The sequence below is a fragment of the Lytechinus pictus genome, chromosome 4 (genome assembly GCF_037042905.1).
Source record: "Lytechinus pictus isolate F3 Inbred chromosome 4, Lp3.0, whole genome shotgun sequence".
NCBI classification, from domain to species: domain Eukaryota; kingdom Metazoa; phylum Echinodermata; class Echinoidea; order Temnopleuroida; family Toxopneustidae; genus Lytechinus; species Lytechinus pictus.
In genome coordinates, this window is record NC_087248.1 from 7,040,503 (window position 1) to 7,057,321 (window position 16,819).

Here is a 16,819-nt window from a genome sequence, read left to right on the forward strand (position 1 = left end):
ATGTCATCCATAGTTAAACGTTTCTCGACATACCTACAATAGAAATCAACTTAATATCTGTCGAATAATTGTTCTCAGCAAAAGCGAATTGAGAATAGTAAAATTAAAAATGATTTTAAGTTATATACACCAAGCCCCCCTCCCCATCCATTCTTTTCACCTAATTTTTGGTTCGTGACCGTTTTACATTCGGAAAACATTTATTTTGATTGGTTGTTGAACGGTGCATCATGGTAATTACCATTGATGACAGTGTTAACTATTGAAAGAAAGGTTTAATTTATCAATGAATTTTTAATCGGGACCCGTATTTATAAGTTTTTCGTCTACGCTGCTCAGGATATGACAGCATACATGTATTTCTACACATCTGTTAAAAATAAAAGAGAGACAAATGGAAACCGATCGATGTAGGGGCACAAAACACCTGCTGCCCTTCGCTCTGGGTTTCCACCTCTCTTCCATTTAAAAACTCCTCTCATCAAGCAAATGTATACACTTTCAAACATCAGACCCCAAAATAAATTCACACTGCACAAACTGAACTTGTGAACGGAAATGCTCTTCAGAATAGACTTATTTGACAAAGAATATTGAAATAAAAGCGATTGACACTAAATCAGCTGGTTTGAGATCGATGTCAGATTTAGTGTGGGGCAACGAACTGAGGGGTGGTGCGGGGGTGTTGAGTTGAACTATTAATTTATTGTATCAAAGTTGGCAAAGTTGCAGTTTATAAAGAAAGCACTTGTAACATTTTATATAACAACATAATATTCATGAGTAATTCAATCCCGCTACCTTTTCATTAGCTGTTAATGCAAATACTTATAAAACCAAATGATGTGATGGTTTGCGAAGATATTCATTTGGAGAGAGAAATCGGGCTTTTCCAATATCTTACAAATAAACAAATCAAAATTCCTCTTCAATATTAATTTGTTCTCAAATATTTATTTTCCTTGGTATTATAGGGGACACTCGTTATTTTGGTATTTTAATTTACATCCACGTGACCAAAACCCCTTTAATCCTATTTTTAGCCGGGAGCCAAGTACGCGGTTCCAAAGTTACGGAACATGTCGTTCAGACCCAAAATTGCTCGAAGATGTGTATTCATGCAATGATTGCAACCCAATGTGAATTTGCATTCAGACAAAATTCATTACTATATAATCATTTTTAAATTCACTGATTAAAAGAAATTAATTTAGTTTTTAATGACTTAAAATATTGTTTCTGATGATTTCCATCGGAAAAAATAGAAATATAACATTCAGTATCTAACCGTCGAAAGACGCGAGAACGAGCTGAAATGTATTGATATTCCAGACCTGGGTATTTCAAGCACTTTTTGCAACCATGCTGCATATCTCACAAAGCAAAACAATAATAAATAAACGAGTAAAAAGAAATCGAGCGCGAAGCACGAGTTTATTTATTTTTTTAGATTAAGTCCTTAATATGTCAAATTTTAAGCACTTTCTTAAAATCACAAAATCGAGCGCGAATTTTGTGTAATATTCAGCACTTATATTTTTTTATTATGAACATGCAGGATGTCGCTAATGAAACTCAAATCACGGGAGGAGTAATCTGTGCATATTGACTTTTAAGCCCCATCATATTGAACATATCATTTATTTATCTCAATCAACAGCCACTGCGAGCTCAAAGTGAGAACGAAGTTTTGAATATTATATATAACGACCTGAAAGATATGTGTTAGTGACTGATATTGTTGGGAGCTAACAGTGACTGAATGAGAAAATTTTCCAAATTAAAAAAGTGCCTTTTTGTTCCCTCCCCCTTGGTGCCGTCACTGTTCATAACGAGCATACATATCTCACCGATCAAATAATGCGAGCGCGGTATGTCACTAAATAATGATGCAAGCTCAAAGCGCGAGGAGAAACATTAATGTATATTAAACTGAAAACGAAACGTCTAAAGGCCACCGCACACCTTACGACTGTTCGCGATCCGATTTTGGAACAAATCGCATTTTGCTCATTTTCTGAAAATGTGAATGGAACATATCATTTTATTTGAGGTTTAAATTAATTTAAAAAATACTAAAATAACCATTTTGAAAGATTGCAAGCTTTTATTTCGGAGTAAAGGCCAAATTAGTTTCAAATCGTAGCCAATCGTGCGACTGCTATGACGTCATTACGACTAGATATCAAATTCGCTTTTATTCTAAGGATGATAGCATAGTCACAGATTTGAACATAGGTATTCGTACGATGATTTAGAACATTACACAGTATATATTCCAAGTCTCAATGTTAGCATCAAATTCTACTACATTTTATTCTGAAATCGGGTCGCAGACCAATCGTAAGGTGCGCGTGCGGTTGCCTTAATATATAAGCGCCGCTTTTATCTTCTGACAGCGCTGCGGGTGCTGCCCCTGCTGCCGCCCTCCCCCGCCCTCTTTTAATAGGTGACGTTATCTACTCTAATCACAAGCCCGAATTAACATTATGAAGGAATGATGTGTTTGCGTGAAACAAATAGACCCTAAGCAAATGTGTTTTAATCAAAATAATTAATATAATACTGATCGTTACTGGCAAATATATTTTTTAATATACATTTTAAAAAATCTATTGGTAAACTTCTTCAGTTTCATTTTCTGTTTGCTACCATTATAAAAAAAACATACAGAAATCATCTAATAAATCGTAAATAATCATATTCCTTGTAATTAAATTCCTTGTAAAAAATTGCCAGGTTAATCACACAATCATGATATTGGGGATATGGCGTCGGCAGATGTGCCTCGGTATGATAGTAATAATAATATAGATATATTGATCATACAGACAAAGCGATAAATGAACCGAATACTTATTATATAGCAACCTTAATAAAAAAACTATACACAAACCATAATTATACGCCTATAAACATGATGAATCACATGGCAAGTGTCAAATGCACTTTATTGGAAAAGTTCCGTCATTTTTTATCAACATAATCCTAAATGGAAATCGAACGAAAATAAGATATTTTTTTCAAAAAAAAAAACATAGAAGCATATTGAAAAGAGAAGCATATCGAAAATTTGATCAAAAGATAACTAAGTAACTGATTTTTTTAAAGAGAGGGTTATGTGCAATAAATTGCCAACTTGAGATTTACATTTTGCATGATGATGCTCTATTTTCTGATTATCCCAAACTGTCACAATTGCAACTTTCACAATCTTTCATTATTATTTTACTTTCTTTCTTACCTTTCTTTATTTTTGTGACTTTCAAATCAGTTTAATACGTGAATTTTCTTCCTTATTCAATTTCAACTTCAACGCTGCCCGTTCAAAAAGAGTGAATTCCTGGTATGTTATGTCAGCAAAAAGTATAAATATATATATGGTAGGCGTAGCTTAAATCAAGGTTCCCCAGAGCTATCTACCCTTTGGAATATCCAAAGGGTAGATAGCTCTGGGGAACCTTGATTTAAGCTACGCCTACCATTGTTCTCTTCATCCATTTCTTTACAATATTTAAATAAAAGAGTTGCCAAAGCTGTTGTATAACTTAACACATTTATATATATATATATATATATATATATATATATATATTGTGTGAAAGAAATGGATGAAGAGAACAATGGTAGGCGTAGTCTAAATCAAGGTTCCCCAGAGCTATCTACCCTTTTTGGAAAAATTGGTGATGCCGAAAAAATGTCTCTGCCGGGAATCGAACCCGGGCCCCCAGCTTTGGACGCCGGTGCCTTATCTACTAGACCACAGAGACGGGTTAGTAGCTAGGGCGACCCCGATCCAATTGACCGTCAGATAGACAGATTTTCGACACCATACCAATTATAAGCTGTAGTACATGTAACTTCACACACACATATATATATATATATATATATAATAAATTATATAAGCATGACAAGTAATAGGTCCATGGTGCAACATAAAACTATAGCATGACGTGTTAACAGTTATTATCATAATATTACATATGCTTGGTTTACATCTTGCAAAGGGAAAGTATATATTTTATAGAAACATGTGAAATGAAATTTATATTTAACTTACAATAAAAAAATACCAACCTTCCTCTTCAAGTTCCTATTTTATCAATAACCAATTTTGCATTTTTTTTAATAATTCAATGAACAAAAAAAAAACGGACATAAGAAAATATAACAAGACATAAAAAAGAAGGCATCATTATTAACAACAATCTGATTCAATCAAAGGTGGTTGTTTTGGTTTACAGAGTCGAACGAGAGCATCATGCACCCAGCGTCACTTTACCCTAAAGACTTGAAATAAATTGTCAGTATAACATCACTCGTAGTACAATCCATACACTGACACTATCGCAAAGAGTGTGGGGTTCTGATAAACTGCCGTCGTGTAATTATCGGTGTCGGCATTCCAGAGACATCGGCTGGCAATCTCAAAACTCTGTCCTCCTGCCGAACTGAGCATGGTCTGGACGACCAGCTTGTGCCTCACGAACCCTAGAGTCTTAACCCTATCCTTGACAGCTTCTGCAATACTGACTGTCAAGAAGCCACTCCTAGAGGGGTCGTACCTCTCCTTCTCCAGTATCTGGTCCAAGAGTAGCTCGACCTCATGCTGGACGCGCAATGGACGAAAGGTATGTTGTCTGTCGGGTCCCAACTGGTAGGTGTTCTCTAGACGTACAGAGTCTGCCGAGTTGTAGTTGTTGCTTGTGCTTGTTAGGATGGACTTCTTGGAGGCAGTGCGGATGAGGAGTGGGTTTCCCAGGGACAGTGTTCCCTTGATCCCACCGCTGCCACCACCTACACTTCCACTGACCGCGACACCATTGCGGATATTCAGCTTCTTCTTGAGGAGGCTCCACTGCGAGAGCTTTCTTACCGGCTTCTCGCCGTTGCTTGGTTTACTGGAGTCACTGTGAGGACTGCTTCCTATAACTGATCCCTTGTCGCTCCCATCGCCACCAGCTCTTCCGCCGTCACTCCCTCCAACCTTGACGGAAGGTCCGTCGCCTCCCGAAGCTCCAGAGATAATCTCCGTCTTGTCAGATGCCACTGTGGAAGGGTTGGTCTTTACTTGCTTGAGGGCAGCTGCCATCATCAAACCAAAACGGACGATTCAAAACCAGAGTGGGGTCTGTTTTGTCCTGTTTATGATTTCGTTTCACAAAATAACTGCATCTGCCATCCGAACGTATATTATTAACCCGATCAAAAAATAACATAGACGTGCAGAAGAAATGCTGACAACGGCACGTCTATCACATTCCCAGTTTCCCTTTTTAATCAGAAGATTACGAGAAAAGTTGGTACATAGAGCTCTCTCCTGTTGCTGTTGATGTCCTTTGGTAACGGATTCTTGGACTTGAGGAAATGAAAATGGTGTTTCTCGGGAGAACTTTTATCAAATTTTCAACAACGTGTCCCTTAAACAACCATCCCGCATAATATATACCTGTCTCATTAAGCAACTTCAAAACAACTTGCAGTTTGCAACCATCGCGCATAACTGTGCAGACGTAAAGAAAAGAATACAAGTAAAAGTCAAATACAGTAGTCTTTAAGGTGGTACTTATCTGCCACTCGCAGTCTGTTCTTTTTTGCGCTCTTTGAAATGGAAAATCCTTTCTGCAAACTCTCTGGTTTACCCATGTTAAAAACACACGACAAAAGAAAGCGAATCTGGGATGAATGGGGATGATTACAGATGAAGCCTGCTAACTGCTGAAGATTTTTTTCGCTCGCTCAAACTCGTCGGCGAGCGGCTGACAGTTTGTATTAAGCCGACTTTGCCTCGGCTCCGACGAGCTAAATAATTGATGCATCTAATTTCCCGCCTCCATACATGCATCTGCTAAACCAGCCCCTCACCATAGCAACGTAACGCCATCCTTCTCATCACGTCTCTCCTTTTCTCTTCCGCCTCTCATCTCTCTCCCTCACCCCCCATGACTTCATTTCCTTCACATCCTCAATCAATCAGTCAGTCAGTCGATCAATGATCAATCAAACTCCTATCAAAGACAAAGCTCTAATTGTATCATGTAACCCTATAACCGCAATGCTAAATTAGAAGGTGTACTTTTCTTATTACAACCATGGAGCTAGCTCCATGCTACAACTTTGTATGACCATATTTATAAAGTTGCACATTTCAGATCACCTACTGATGGATCATAACGCAGATTATTTCACTCCGGGTTTTTTTTTTTTTACATAGATATACAAACAGGTGGCATAAAGAGATGGATAAGGATTCGGAAATGAAGAAGGGGTATGAAGACGAGAGAATCAGATGGGCGGGAAGTCGAACAGTATTTTACGTCCTATACAGACCCTCTTCATCAAACCCTGTACAAATAAATTTAGCTCAGAAGATCCTATTTTTATGAACTCATCTCTGGGTCTTTTTTCCCTATATAATATGCATCTTCATGTCTGCAGCTTCTTTTCAATCCATTTAAATTGATACCATCAAATTCACCTCCCAAACCGTAAAATTAAAAGCATACATGAATTAATTATCAAGTTCGTGAAACCTCTCCTCTCTGTTACAATTTAACATGCTATATAACCTGATCAATTATTTTGGTAGATGAATATTGTATCGGCGATTGCGATTCGTTTCTTGGATACCTCACGGGCTAGCGCACTGGAGCCCTAGTGATAATTCCCGAGATTACTATAAATCGATGGCTCTTTGATCGGAGAATGAGAGAGGTCAGGGTAGAGGGGGTGTACGAGGGATAGTAGTATTGAGAGAGGAAGATAGAAGGGGGAAGACAGAAGGAAGGGAGGGAATATGGAGGAAGGGAGGGAGGAAACTGGGAAAGGGAAGGAGAAATGGAAGAGGATGGCGGGTGAAAAGGAAGGGCGAGAATGGAAAGGAGAAAATGAGGAAACGGGGTAATTGCCACTCAGAAATAGAGAAAAGGAGAAAACAAAAGACAAGAAAAAGTAGTTAAATGATGAACAAAAAATAAAGTACAAGATGAAGTAAGAATAAAAGATTTGTTTTGAAATTTTGAATATAAAAAAAAAACAAGAAAAAATACATAGAAATGAGTAAGGATCAAGAGGGGGTAAAGAATGATGGAAAGGAAATAAAGTCAGACAAACGAAAGGAAAACGATACAAACAAAAGACAGGAATAAACACAGATAGAAATAAAGGATATAATAGAAAGAATGACTGAGGGTACATACCAATTGCTTAAACTTGCAAAGAAGCAAGTGAATGGAAAGGGTTGCTAATGTCATCAACATAATATTCACTGGTCACATTTGACTCTTTCATTGCCCTCATCATGATCAATGATTGTTTGGGGTGTGGAGGGAGGGGGGGTACTCATGTAATGGTATAGTATATAATTCTAAATATCCCAATATAAACCATCTACTTCATTATTGATCAGTTGATAATGATTACTGCCATTCATACTGACATTTCTCTGTAGCTGCCCCTTCAATCTCCCCGTCAAAAAATATCAACCCCCCTTCCTACCCCCTCTCTCTCTCTCTCCATTTTCGTGAAACAATCATGCCTATTTCAAATTTTGAACTCTTATAAACACATTATACCTGTCACAAATAAAATATAAAAGGGCAATAAACAGTCCATCCATACTTCCCCCCCCCCCCTCTCTATCTCTCTCTCCTTCTCTGCATTATCGTGATACAATCGTGCCTATTTCAAAGTTTGAACTCTTATAAACACATTATACCTGTCACAAATAAAATTTAAAAGGGCAATAAACAGTCCATCCATAAACAGTCCCTTCCTCCCCCCTCCCCCCTCTCTCTCTCTCCTTCTCGGCATTTTCGTGATACAATCATGCCTATTTCAAAGTTTGAACTCTTATAAACACATTATACCTGTCACAAATAAAATGGCAATAAACAGTCCATCTCCTATGTAAAGGGAAAGACGATTCTTAATAACAAACACAGAAATGCAGATTATAATCCATTGTTTAAAAATTTAATGACATTTTAAGGAAGTGAACATCAAAAAAAAAAATGCAATATGGAAATTCGATTGCATTAGAACCTTTCAATGAGCATTACAATGATTAATAGATATTCAACAATTAAAGGTTACAGCATCCATCTTGGTCCAAAAAAACACAAAGAGATACAATGAAATGTTTAAAATTGATTGCAAAGTTTGTACATGGTTTACATAGACTTGGGTTAAAATAGACAGAAACATTGATCATATTCTGTTATATGGTCCTTGATTCATTCATGTACAACTCTTAATGAAAGCAACAAAAAAATAACAGTTACGTTGTTACAAATATCCAAACTTCAGACACTTAAACATTAATTCCAGCTGTAGTCACAGCCATTGAATGAAATGAATTCACAGAACATCCTCTAAAATGATAGACAGTTTATCAAACTTTGAATGTTATATAACTGATGCAGACCTGTCATCCTTCTACAACAACAAACGTATTTTAGAAGGAAAAAAAAAAATTTTTTGACAAAAAAAAAAGAGTATTAAAAAAAAATTGTCTCAACGTAACGATCGTCAGCCTGATTTGTAGTGAGATCGGTGAAAAAACATGTGAAATTACTGTACTTGAAAACTTGATAATTCACCCTTTTAAACATGTGCTCGTAGGCAAGAATTTACTTGTTCCTTTCATGCAACAAGTTACTGGCCAGACAGTGATTTTTACCTGTCTGGGACCGTCGGACAGGCGCTAGTGTCACGCGCTGTGTATTATACATACTCCAAGATTGGAAATTAAAAAAAAAGTAACAGATCATCCCAAAAAAGTATTGGTGTATTCATAGTAAAAAAAGAGGAACAAATACTCTAAAAATGGACCGGTTGGCATGTCTGGATGGCGTATTTTCGATTAATGAATTCAGTTACTTACGAAAGTTTTAAATTGAGCTTCAAATTGATAGGAATAAACATTTTTTTTTTCTCTGCATGGTCATGTAAACCAATAGTCTATGGTGATATTACAATTGTGAGAAGAGTTTCTGCATTAATGACGTTCAATAATTAATCCAGAAATGATATGATTTTTTACCAAAGTGCAGAGCACTCGATTGCGATCTCTTTCATTTATGTATGGAAACGAAATACAAATGGCCGAGCAAACAGATCTGGATTGAAGATCTCAGAATAGGTATGTGCGCAATTACTCAACATCTTACAAAGTCTGAACTTGTAAAGATGTGGTACTTATACTCGCATCTCCGGAGGCATGTCTTCTTCTGCATTTTCAGACGAAAATGAGAACAGACATTCAAGAGAGGATCTGCCTATCTGTTTCAATGAGGGTCACTGCATACCCAAATGAGGCCGCAATTTCAGACAAGCATACAGACAGGCTTGTGGTGTGGGGACGCTGTTTGGGGGAAGTCCCCACCCCAGTATTGACAGCCACGGCAACTTTAAAAGACTCGTGATATTTGTGGACACCTCGGATAGAACCATTGCGATGTGAAATCGCTGCTACCATGACAGAACTAACATTTACCTTCACATAGAGAACGTAACCGAAAGATTTCATGAAGCTTTTGTTATGGATCGTGAGTCAAAGAATACAGAGTTCATGGGTGCAAGATTATTGTTTTCATAAGGAGCACGAACATCTGCCAAAAGGTGTATTACTAGATGAAATAAGAAGTTGCCGATCTACGATGCCATTATCCAGCACAGCATCGAGCTCTAGACATGTTCCATAGGAATATTTCACATGACAGATTATCTGATATCATGACCAATTTTCGTAAAAGAGGGAGTTGCACTAAGTGTGGTAGTCATCACTCTGGGCCCATGGACTTGGAGTGGATATCGAAGACATCAATTTGGTGGTCAACTGGGGAGCAGAAGATGCTCTCACACACTGGCGACAGATTGGGCTCTGCACCTGAAAACTAGAAGAGGGATTCGCTTTGATGTGCACTATAAGCGCTCAATGAACATTGTCAAAGATGAAAGAATGAACGAAGTGGTCAACGGGGACGCATGTGTCCATGCAACCCTTGAGTCATTCAGAATTCCAGACACGGAAGATCTTCAGGCATTAAGAGGAACACAGGCAGTGGCGTACCGTGAACCGGAGGAGACAAAGCATTGGGGGGCACTGCATTGTCTGTGAACAATGCTTTGCCCCCCCCCCCCAATGCTTTGTCTCCTCCGAGTCACGGTACGCTACTGAACACAGGAGTTAGAAGATTGCACTGACAAGCGATGCAGATGCCACTTATGTACATGTTGCTGTCAATGTTTCGCCCAGTGCAGATTTCTCTATAAATTTGAATCTGTTTAAAATCAGATTTCTGATCAATCATCCATCAGGTCTACACATGTTCCATAGCTATATTTCACATGACAGATCATCTGATATCATGAACAATTTTCGTAAAAGAGGGAGTTGTACTAGAGTGGTAGTCACCACTCTGGGCCCATGGACTTGGAGTGGATATCGAAGACATCAATTTGGTGGTCAACTGGGGAGCAAAAAATGCTCTCACATATTGGCAACAGATTGGGCTCTGCGCCAGAAAACTAGAAGAGAGATTCGCTTTGACGTACGCTTATAAGCGCTCAATGAACATTGTCAAAGACAAAAGAATGAATGAAGTGGTCAACGGGGACGCATGTGTCCATGCAACCCTCGAGTCATTCAGAATTCTAGACAGGGAAGCTCTTAAGAGGAACACAGGAGTTAGAAGATTGCACTGACAAGCCATGCAGATGCCACTTATGTACATGTTGCTGTCAATGTTTCGCCCAGTGCAGATTTCTCTATAAATTTAATCTGTTTAAAGCCAGATTTCTGATCAATCATCCATCAGTTCTACACATGTTCCATAGCTATATTTCACATGTCAGATCATCTGATATCATGAACAATTTTCGTAAAAGAGGGAGTTGTACTAGAGTGGTAGTCACCACTCTGGGCCCATGGACTTGGAGTGGATATCGAAGACATCAATTTGGTGGTCAACTGGGGAGCAGAAGATGCTCTCACACACTGGCGACAGATTGGGCTCTGCGCCTGAAAACTAGAAGAGGATTCGCTTTGATGTGCACTATAAGCGCTCAATGAACATTGTCAAAGATGAAAGAATGAACGAAGTGGTCAACGGGGACGCATGTGTCCATGCAACCCTTGAGTCATTCAGAATTCCAGACACGGAAGATCTTCAGGCATTAAGAGGAACACAGGCAGTGGCGTACCGTGAACCGGAGGAGACAAAGCATTGGGGGGGCACTGCATTGTCTGTGAACAATGCTTTGCCCCCCCCCAATGCTTTGTCTCCTCCGAGTCACGGTACGCTACTGAACACAGGAGTTAGAAGATTGCACTGACAAGCGATGCAGATGCCACTTATGTACATGTTGCTGTCAATGTTTCGCCCAGTGCAGATTTCTCTATAAATTTGAATCTGTTTAAAACCAGATTTCTGATCAATCATCCATCAGGTCTACACATGTTCCATAGCTATATTTCACATGACAGATCATCTGATATCATGAACAATTTTCGTAAAAGAGGGAGTTGTACTAGAGTGGTAGTCACCACTCTGGGCCCATGGACTTGGAGTGGATATCGAAGACATCAATTTGGTGGTCAACTGGGGAGCAAAAAATGCTCTCACATATTGGCAACAGATTGGGCTCTGCGCCAGAAAACTAGAAGAGAGATTCGCTTTGACGTACGCTTATAAGCGCTCAATGAACATTGTCAAAGACAAAAGAATGAATGAAGTGGTCAACGGGGACGCATGTGTCCATGCAACCCTTGAGTCATTCAGAATTCTAGACAGGGAAGCTCTTAAGAGGAACACAGGAGTTAGAAGATTGCACTGACAAGCCATGCAGATGCCACTTATGTACATGTTGCTGTCAATGTTTCGCCCAGTGCAGATTTCTCTATAAATTTAATCTGTTTAAAGCCAGATTTCTGATCAATCATCCATCAGTTCTACACATGTTCCATAGCTATATTTCACATGTCAGATCATCTGATATCATGAACAATTTTCGTAAAAGAGGGAGTTGTACTAGAGTGGTAGTCACCACTCTGGGCCCATGGACTTGGAGTGGATATCGAAGACATCAATTTGGTGGTCAACTGGGGAGCAAAAAATGCTCTCACATATTGGCAACAGATTGGGCTCTGCGCCAGAAAACTAGAAGAGGGATTCGCTTTGACGTACGCTTATAAGCGCTCAATGAACATTGTCAAAGACAAAAGAATGAATGAAGTGGTCAACGGGGATGCATGTGTCCATGCAACCCTTGAATCATTCAGAATTCTAGACACGGAAGCTCTTAAGAGGAACACAGGAGTTAGAAGATTGCACTGACAAGCCATGCAGATGCCACTTATTTACGTGTTGCTGTCGATGGTTCACCCAGTGCATATTTCTCTAAAAATTTCAATCTGTTTAAAGCCAGATTTCTGATCAATCCTCCAACAGTGCCATTCCCATCAGACTTACTCTTGTGTTATCAGCTATTCAGCAGACCTGCCAACCTTCTACAACCAAAAAAGAATTCTTATAAGGGGGAAAAATTATTTTTTGACAAAATAAGTATTTTTTAAAATTTGTCTCAACGTAACAATCGCCAACCTGTTGTAGTGAGATAAAATATGTGAAATGACTACTTGAAAACTTGATAATTCACCCTTTTAAAATGTGCTCTTAGGCAAGCCAAGAATTTACATGCTCTTTTCATGCAACAAATTACTGCCAGACAGTGATTTTTACCGATCTGGGACTGTCGGACCGGCGCAAGTGTCATGCGCTATGTATAATACATACTCCATGATCAGAAATTTTAAAAAAGAAACAAATCATACAAAAAAAGTATCGGTGTATTCATAGTAAAAAAGAGGCACAAATACTCTAAAAAGGGAACGGTTGGCATGTCTGGATGGCGTATTTTCGATTAATGAATTCAGTTACTTACGAAAGTTTTAAATTGAGCTTCAAATTGATAGGAATAAACATAATTTTTTTTCTCTCTGCATGGTCATGTAATCCAATATTCTATGGTGATATTGCAATTGTGAGAAGAGTTTCTGCATTGATGACGTTCAAGAATTAATCCTGACATGATATGATTTTTTAACCAAGTGCAGAGCACTCGATTGCGATCTCTTTCATTTATGTATGGAAACGAAATACAAATGGCCGAGCAACAGATCTGGATTAAAGATCTCAGAATAGATATGTGCACAATTACCCAACATCTTACAAAGTCTGAACTTGTAAAGATGTGGCACTTATACTCGCATCTCCGGAGGCATGTCTTCTTCCGCATTTTCAGACGAAAATGAGAACAGACATTCAAGAGAGGATCTGCCTCGTCTGTTTTAATGAGGGTCACTGCATACCCAAATGGGGCCGCAATTTCAGACAAGCATACAGACAGGCTTGTGGTGTGGGGACGCTGTTTGGGGGAAGTCCCCACCCCAGTATTGACAGCCACGGCAACTTTAAAAGGCTGTCGTGATATTTGTGGACACCTCGGATAGAACCAATGCGATGTGAAATCGCTGCTACCATGACAGACCAAACATTTACCTTCACATAGAGAACGTAACCGAAAGATTTCATGAAGTTTTTGTTATGGATCGTGCGTCAAAGAATACAGAGTTCATGGGTGCAAGATTATTGTTTTCATGAGGAGCACGAACATCTGCCAAAAGGTGTATTACTAGATGAAATAAGAAGTTGCTGATCTATGATGCCATCATCCAGCACAGCATCGAATTCTAGACATGTTCCATAGGAATATTTCACATGACAGATCATCTGATATCATGAACAATTTTCATAAAAGAGGGGGTTGTACTACAGTGGTAGTCACCACTCTGGGCCCTTGGACTTGGAGTGGATATCGAAGACATCAATTTGGAGGTCAACTGGGGAGCAAAAAATGCTCTCACATATTGGCAACAGATTGGGCTCTGCGCCAGAAAACTAGAAGAGGGATTCGCTTTGACGTACGCTTATAAGCGCTCAATGAACATTGTCAAAGACAAAAGAATGAATGAAGTGGTCAACGGGGACGCAGGTGTCCATGCAACCCTTGAATCATTCAGAATTCTAGACACGGAAGCTCTTAAGAGGAACACAGGAGTTAGAAGATTGCACTGACAAGCCATGCAGATCATCAGATGCCACTTATTTACGTGTTGCTGTCGATGGTTCACCCAGTGCATATTTCTCTAAAAATTTCAATCTGTTTAAAGCCAGATTTCTGATCAATCCTCCAACAGTGCCATTCCCATCAGACTTACTCTTGTGTTATCAGCTATTCAGCAGACCTGCCAACCTTCTACAACCAAAAAAGAATTCTTATAAGGGGGAAAAATTATTTTTTGACAAAATAAGTATTTTTTAAAATTTGTCTCAACGTAACAATCGCCAACCTGTTGTAGTGAGATAAAATATGTGAAATGACTACTTGAAAACTTGATAATTCACCCTTTTAAAATGTGCTCTTAGGCAAGCCAAGAATTTACATGCTCTTTTCATGCAACAAATTACTGCCAGACAGTGATTTTTACCGATCTGGGACTGTCGGACCGGCGCAAGTGTCATGCGCTATGTATAATACATACTCCATGATCAGAAATTTTAAAAAAGAAACAAATCATACAAAAAAAGTATCGGTGTATTCATAGTAAAAAAAGAGGCACAAATACTCTAAAAAGGGAACGGTTGGCATGTCTGGATGGCGTATTTTCGATTGATGAATTCAGTTACTTACGAAAGTTTTAAATTGAGCTTCAAATTGATAGGAATAAACATAATTTTTTTTCTCTCTGCATGGTCATGTAATCCAATATTCTATGGTGATATTGCAATTGTGAGAAGAGTTTCTGCATTGATGACGTTCAAGAATTAATCCTGACATGATATGATTTTTTAACCAAGTGCAGAGCACTCGATTGCGATCTCTTTCATTTATGTATGGAAACGAAATACAAATGGCCGAGCAACAGATCTGGATTAAAGATCTCAGAATAGATATGTGCACAATTACCCAACATCTTACAAAGTCTGAACTTGTAAAGATGTGGCACTTATACTCGCATCTCCGGAGGCATGTCTTCTTCCGCATTTTCAGACGAAAATGAGAACAGACATTCAAGAGAGGATCTGCCTCGTCTGTTTTAATGAGGGTCACTGCATACCCAAATGGGGCCGCAATTTCAGACAAGCATACAGACAGGCTTGTGGTGTGGGGACGCTGTTTGGGGGAAGTCCCCACCCCAGTATTGACAGCCACGGCAACTTTAAAAGGCTGTCGTGATATTTGTGGACACCTCGGATAGAACCAATGCGATGTGAAATCGCTGCTACCATGACAGACCAAACATTTACCTTCACATAGAGAACGTAACCGAAAGATTTCATGAAGTTTTTGTTATGGATCGTGCGTCAAAGAATACAGAGTTCATGGGTGCAAGATTATTGTTTTCATGAGGAGCACGAACATCTGCCAAAAGGTGTATTACTAGATGAAATAAGAAGTTGCTGATCTATGATGCCATCATCCAGCACAGCATCGAATTCTAGACATGTTCCATAGGAATATTTCACATGACAGATCATCTGATATCATGAACAATTTTCATAAAAGAGGGGGTTGTACTACAGTGGTAGTCACCACTCTGGGCCCTTGGACTTGGAGTGGATATCGAAGACATCAATTTGGAGGTCAACTGGGGAGCAAAAAATGCTCTCACATATTGGCAACAGATTGGGCTCTGCGCCAGAAAACTAGAAGAGGGATTCGCTTTGACGTACGCTTATAAGCGCTCAATGAACATTGTCAAAGACAAAAGAATGAATGAAGTGGTCAACGGGGACGCAGGTGTCCATGCAACCCTTGAATCATTCAGAATTCTAGACACGGAAGCTCTTAAGAGGAACACAGGAGTTAGAAGATTGCACTGACAAGCCATGCAGATCATCAGATGCCACTTATTTACGTGTTGCTGTCGATGGTTCACCCAGTGCATATTTCTCTATAAATTTCAATCTGTTTAAAGCCAGATTTCTGATCAACCATCCATCAGTGCCATTCCCATCAGACTTACTCCTGTGTTATCAGCTTTTCAGCAGAACTGCCAACCTTCTACAACCAAAAAAAGTATCCTTATAAGGGGAAAAAGTATTTTTTGACAAAAAAGACTATATTTAAAAATTTGAAATAAGAAGTTGCTGATCTATACAGCATCGAATTCTAGACATGTTCCATAGGAATATTCCACATGACAGATCATCTGATATCATGAAAAATTTTCATAAAAGAGGGGGTTGTACTAGAGTGGTAGTCACCTCTCTGGGCCCTTGGACTTGGAGTGGATATCGAAGAATTCAATTTGATGGTCAACTGGGGAGCAAAAATTTGTCTCAACGTAACGATCGCCAACCTGCTGTAGTGAGATCGGTGAAAAAACATGAAATGACTACTTGAAAACTTGATAATTCACCCTTTTAAATATGTGCTTGTAGGCAAGCCAAGAATTTACATGTTCTTTTCTTGCAACAAATTACTGCCCGACAGTGATTTTTACCCGGGTCTGGGACTGTCGGACCGGCGCAAATGTCATGCGCTATGTATAATACATACTCCATGATCAGAAATTTTTAAAAAGTAACAAATATACAAAAAAGTATTGGTGTATTTATAGCAAAAAAGAGGAACAAATACTCTAAAAAGGGAATGGTTGGCATGTCTGCTGATGTTCAAAACTACTTATCACATAAACTGATGACTTTCTTCCCGGGCTTTTTTTCCAGGAAGGCGTTTGTAGGAATGT

At 38.9% G+C, this 16,819-nt stretch overlaps 1 protein-coding gene and 1 non-coding gene across 2 annotated transcripts; both read right to left on the reverse strand.

Moving 5' to 3' along the window:
• Positions 1-3,698: 3,698 nt before the first annotated feature.
• On the reverse strand, positions 3,699-3,770 carry TRNAW-CCA (transfer RNA tryptophan (anticodon CCA)). The gene has a single exon. It is a non-coding gene; the product is annotated as a tRNA-Trp (tRNA).
• A 400-nt stretch (positions 3,771-4,170) lies between these two features.
• LOC129258498 (dynein light chain Tctex-type 4-like) lies at positions 4,171-5,778 on the reverse strand. The gene has a single exon (XM_054896759.2). The coding sequence runs from the start codon at positions 5,096-5,098 to the stop codon at positions 4,319-4,321; it is 780 nt and encodes a 259-aa protein (XP_054752734.2). The 5' UTR covers positions 5,099-5,778; the 3' UTR covers positions 4,171-4,318.
• Positions 5,779-16,819: the final 11,041 nt, after the last annotated feature.

Coding starts and splice junctions, on each gene's coding strand:
- LOC129258498 (XM_054896759.2), bottom strand. CDS start 5,098: ATGATGGCAGCTGCCCTCAAGCAAGTAAAGACCAACCCTTCCACAGTG.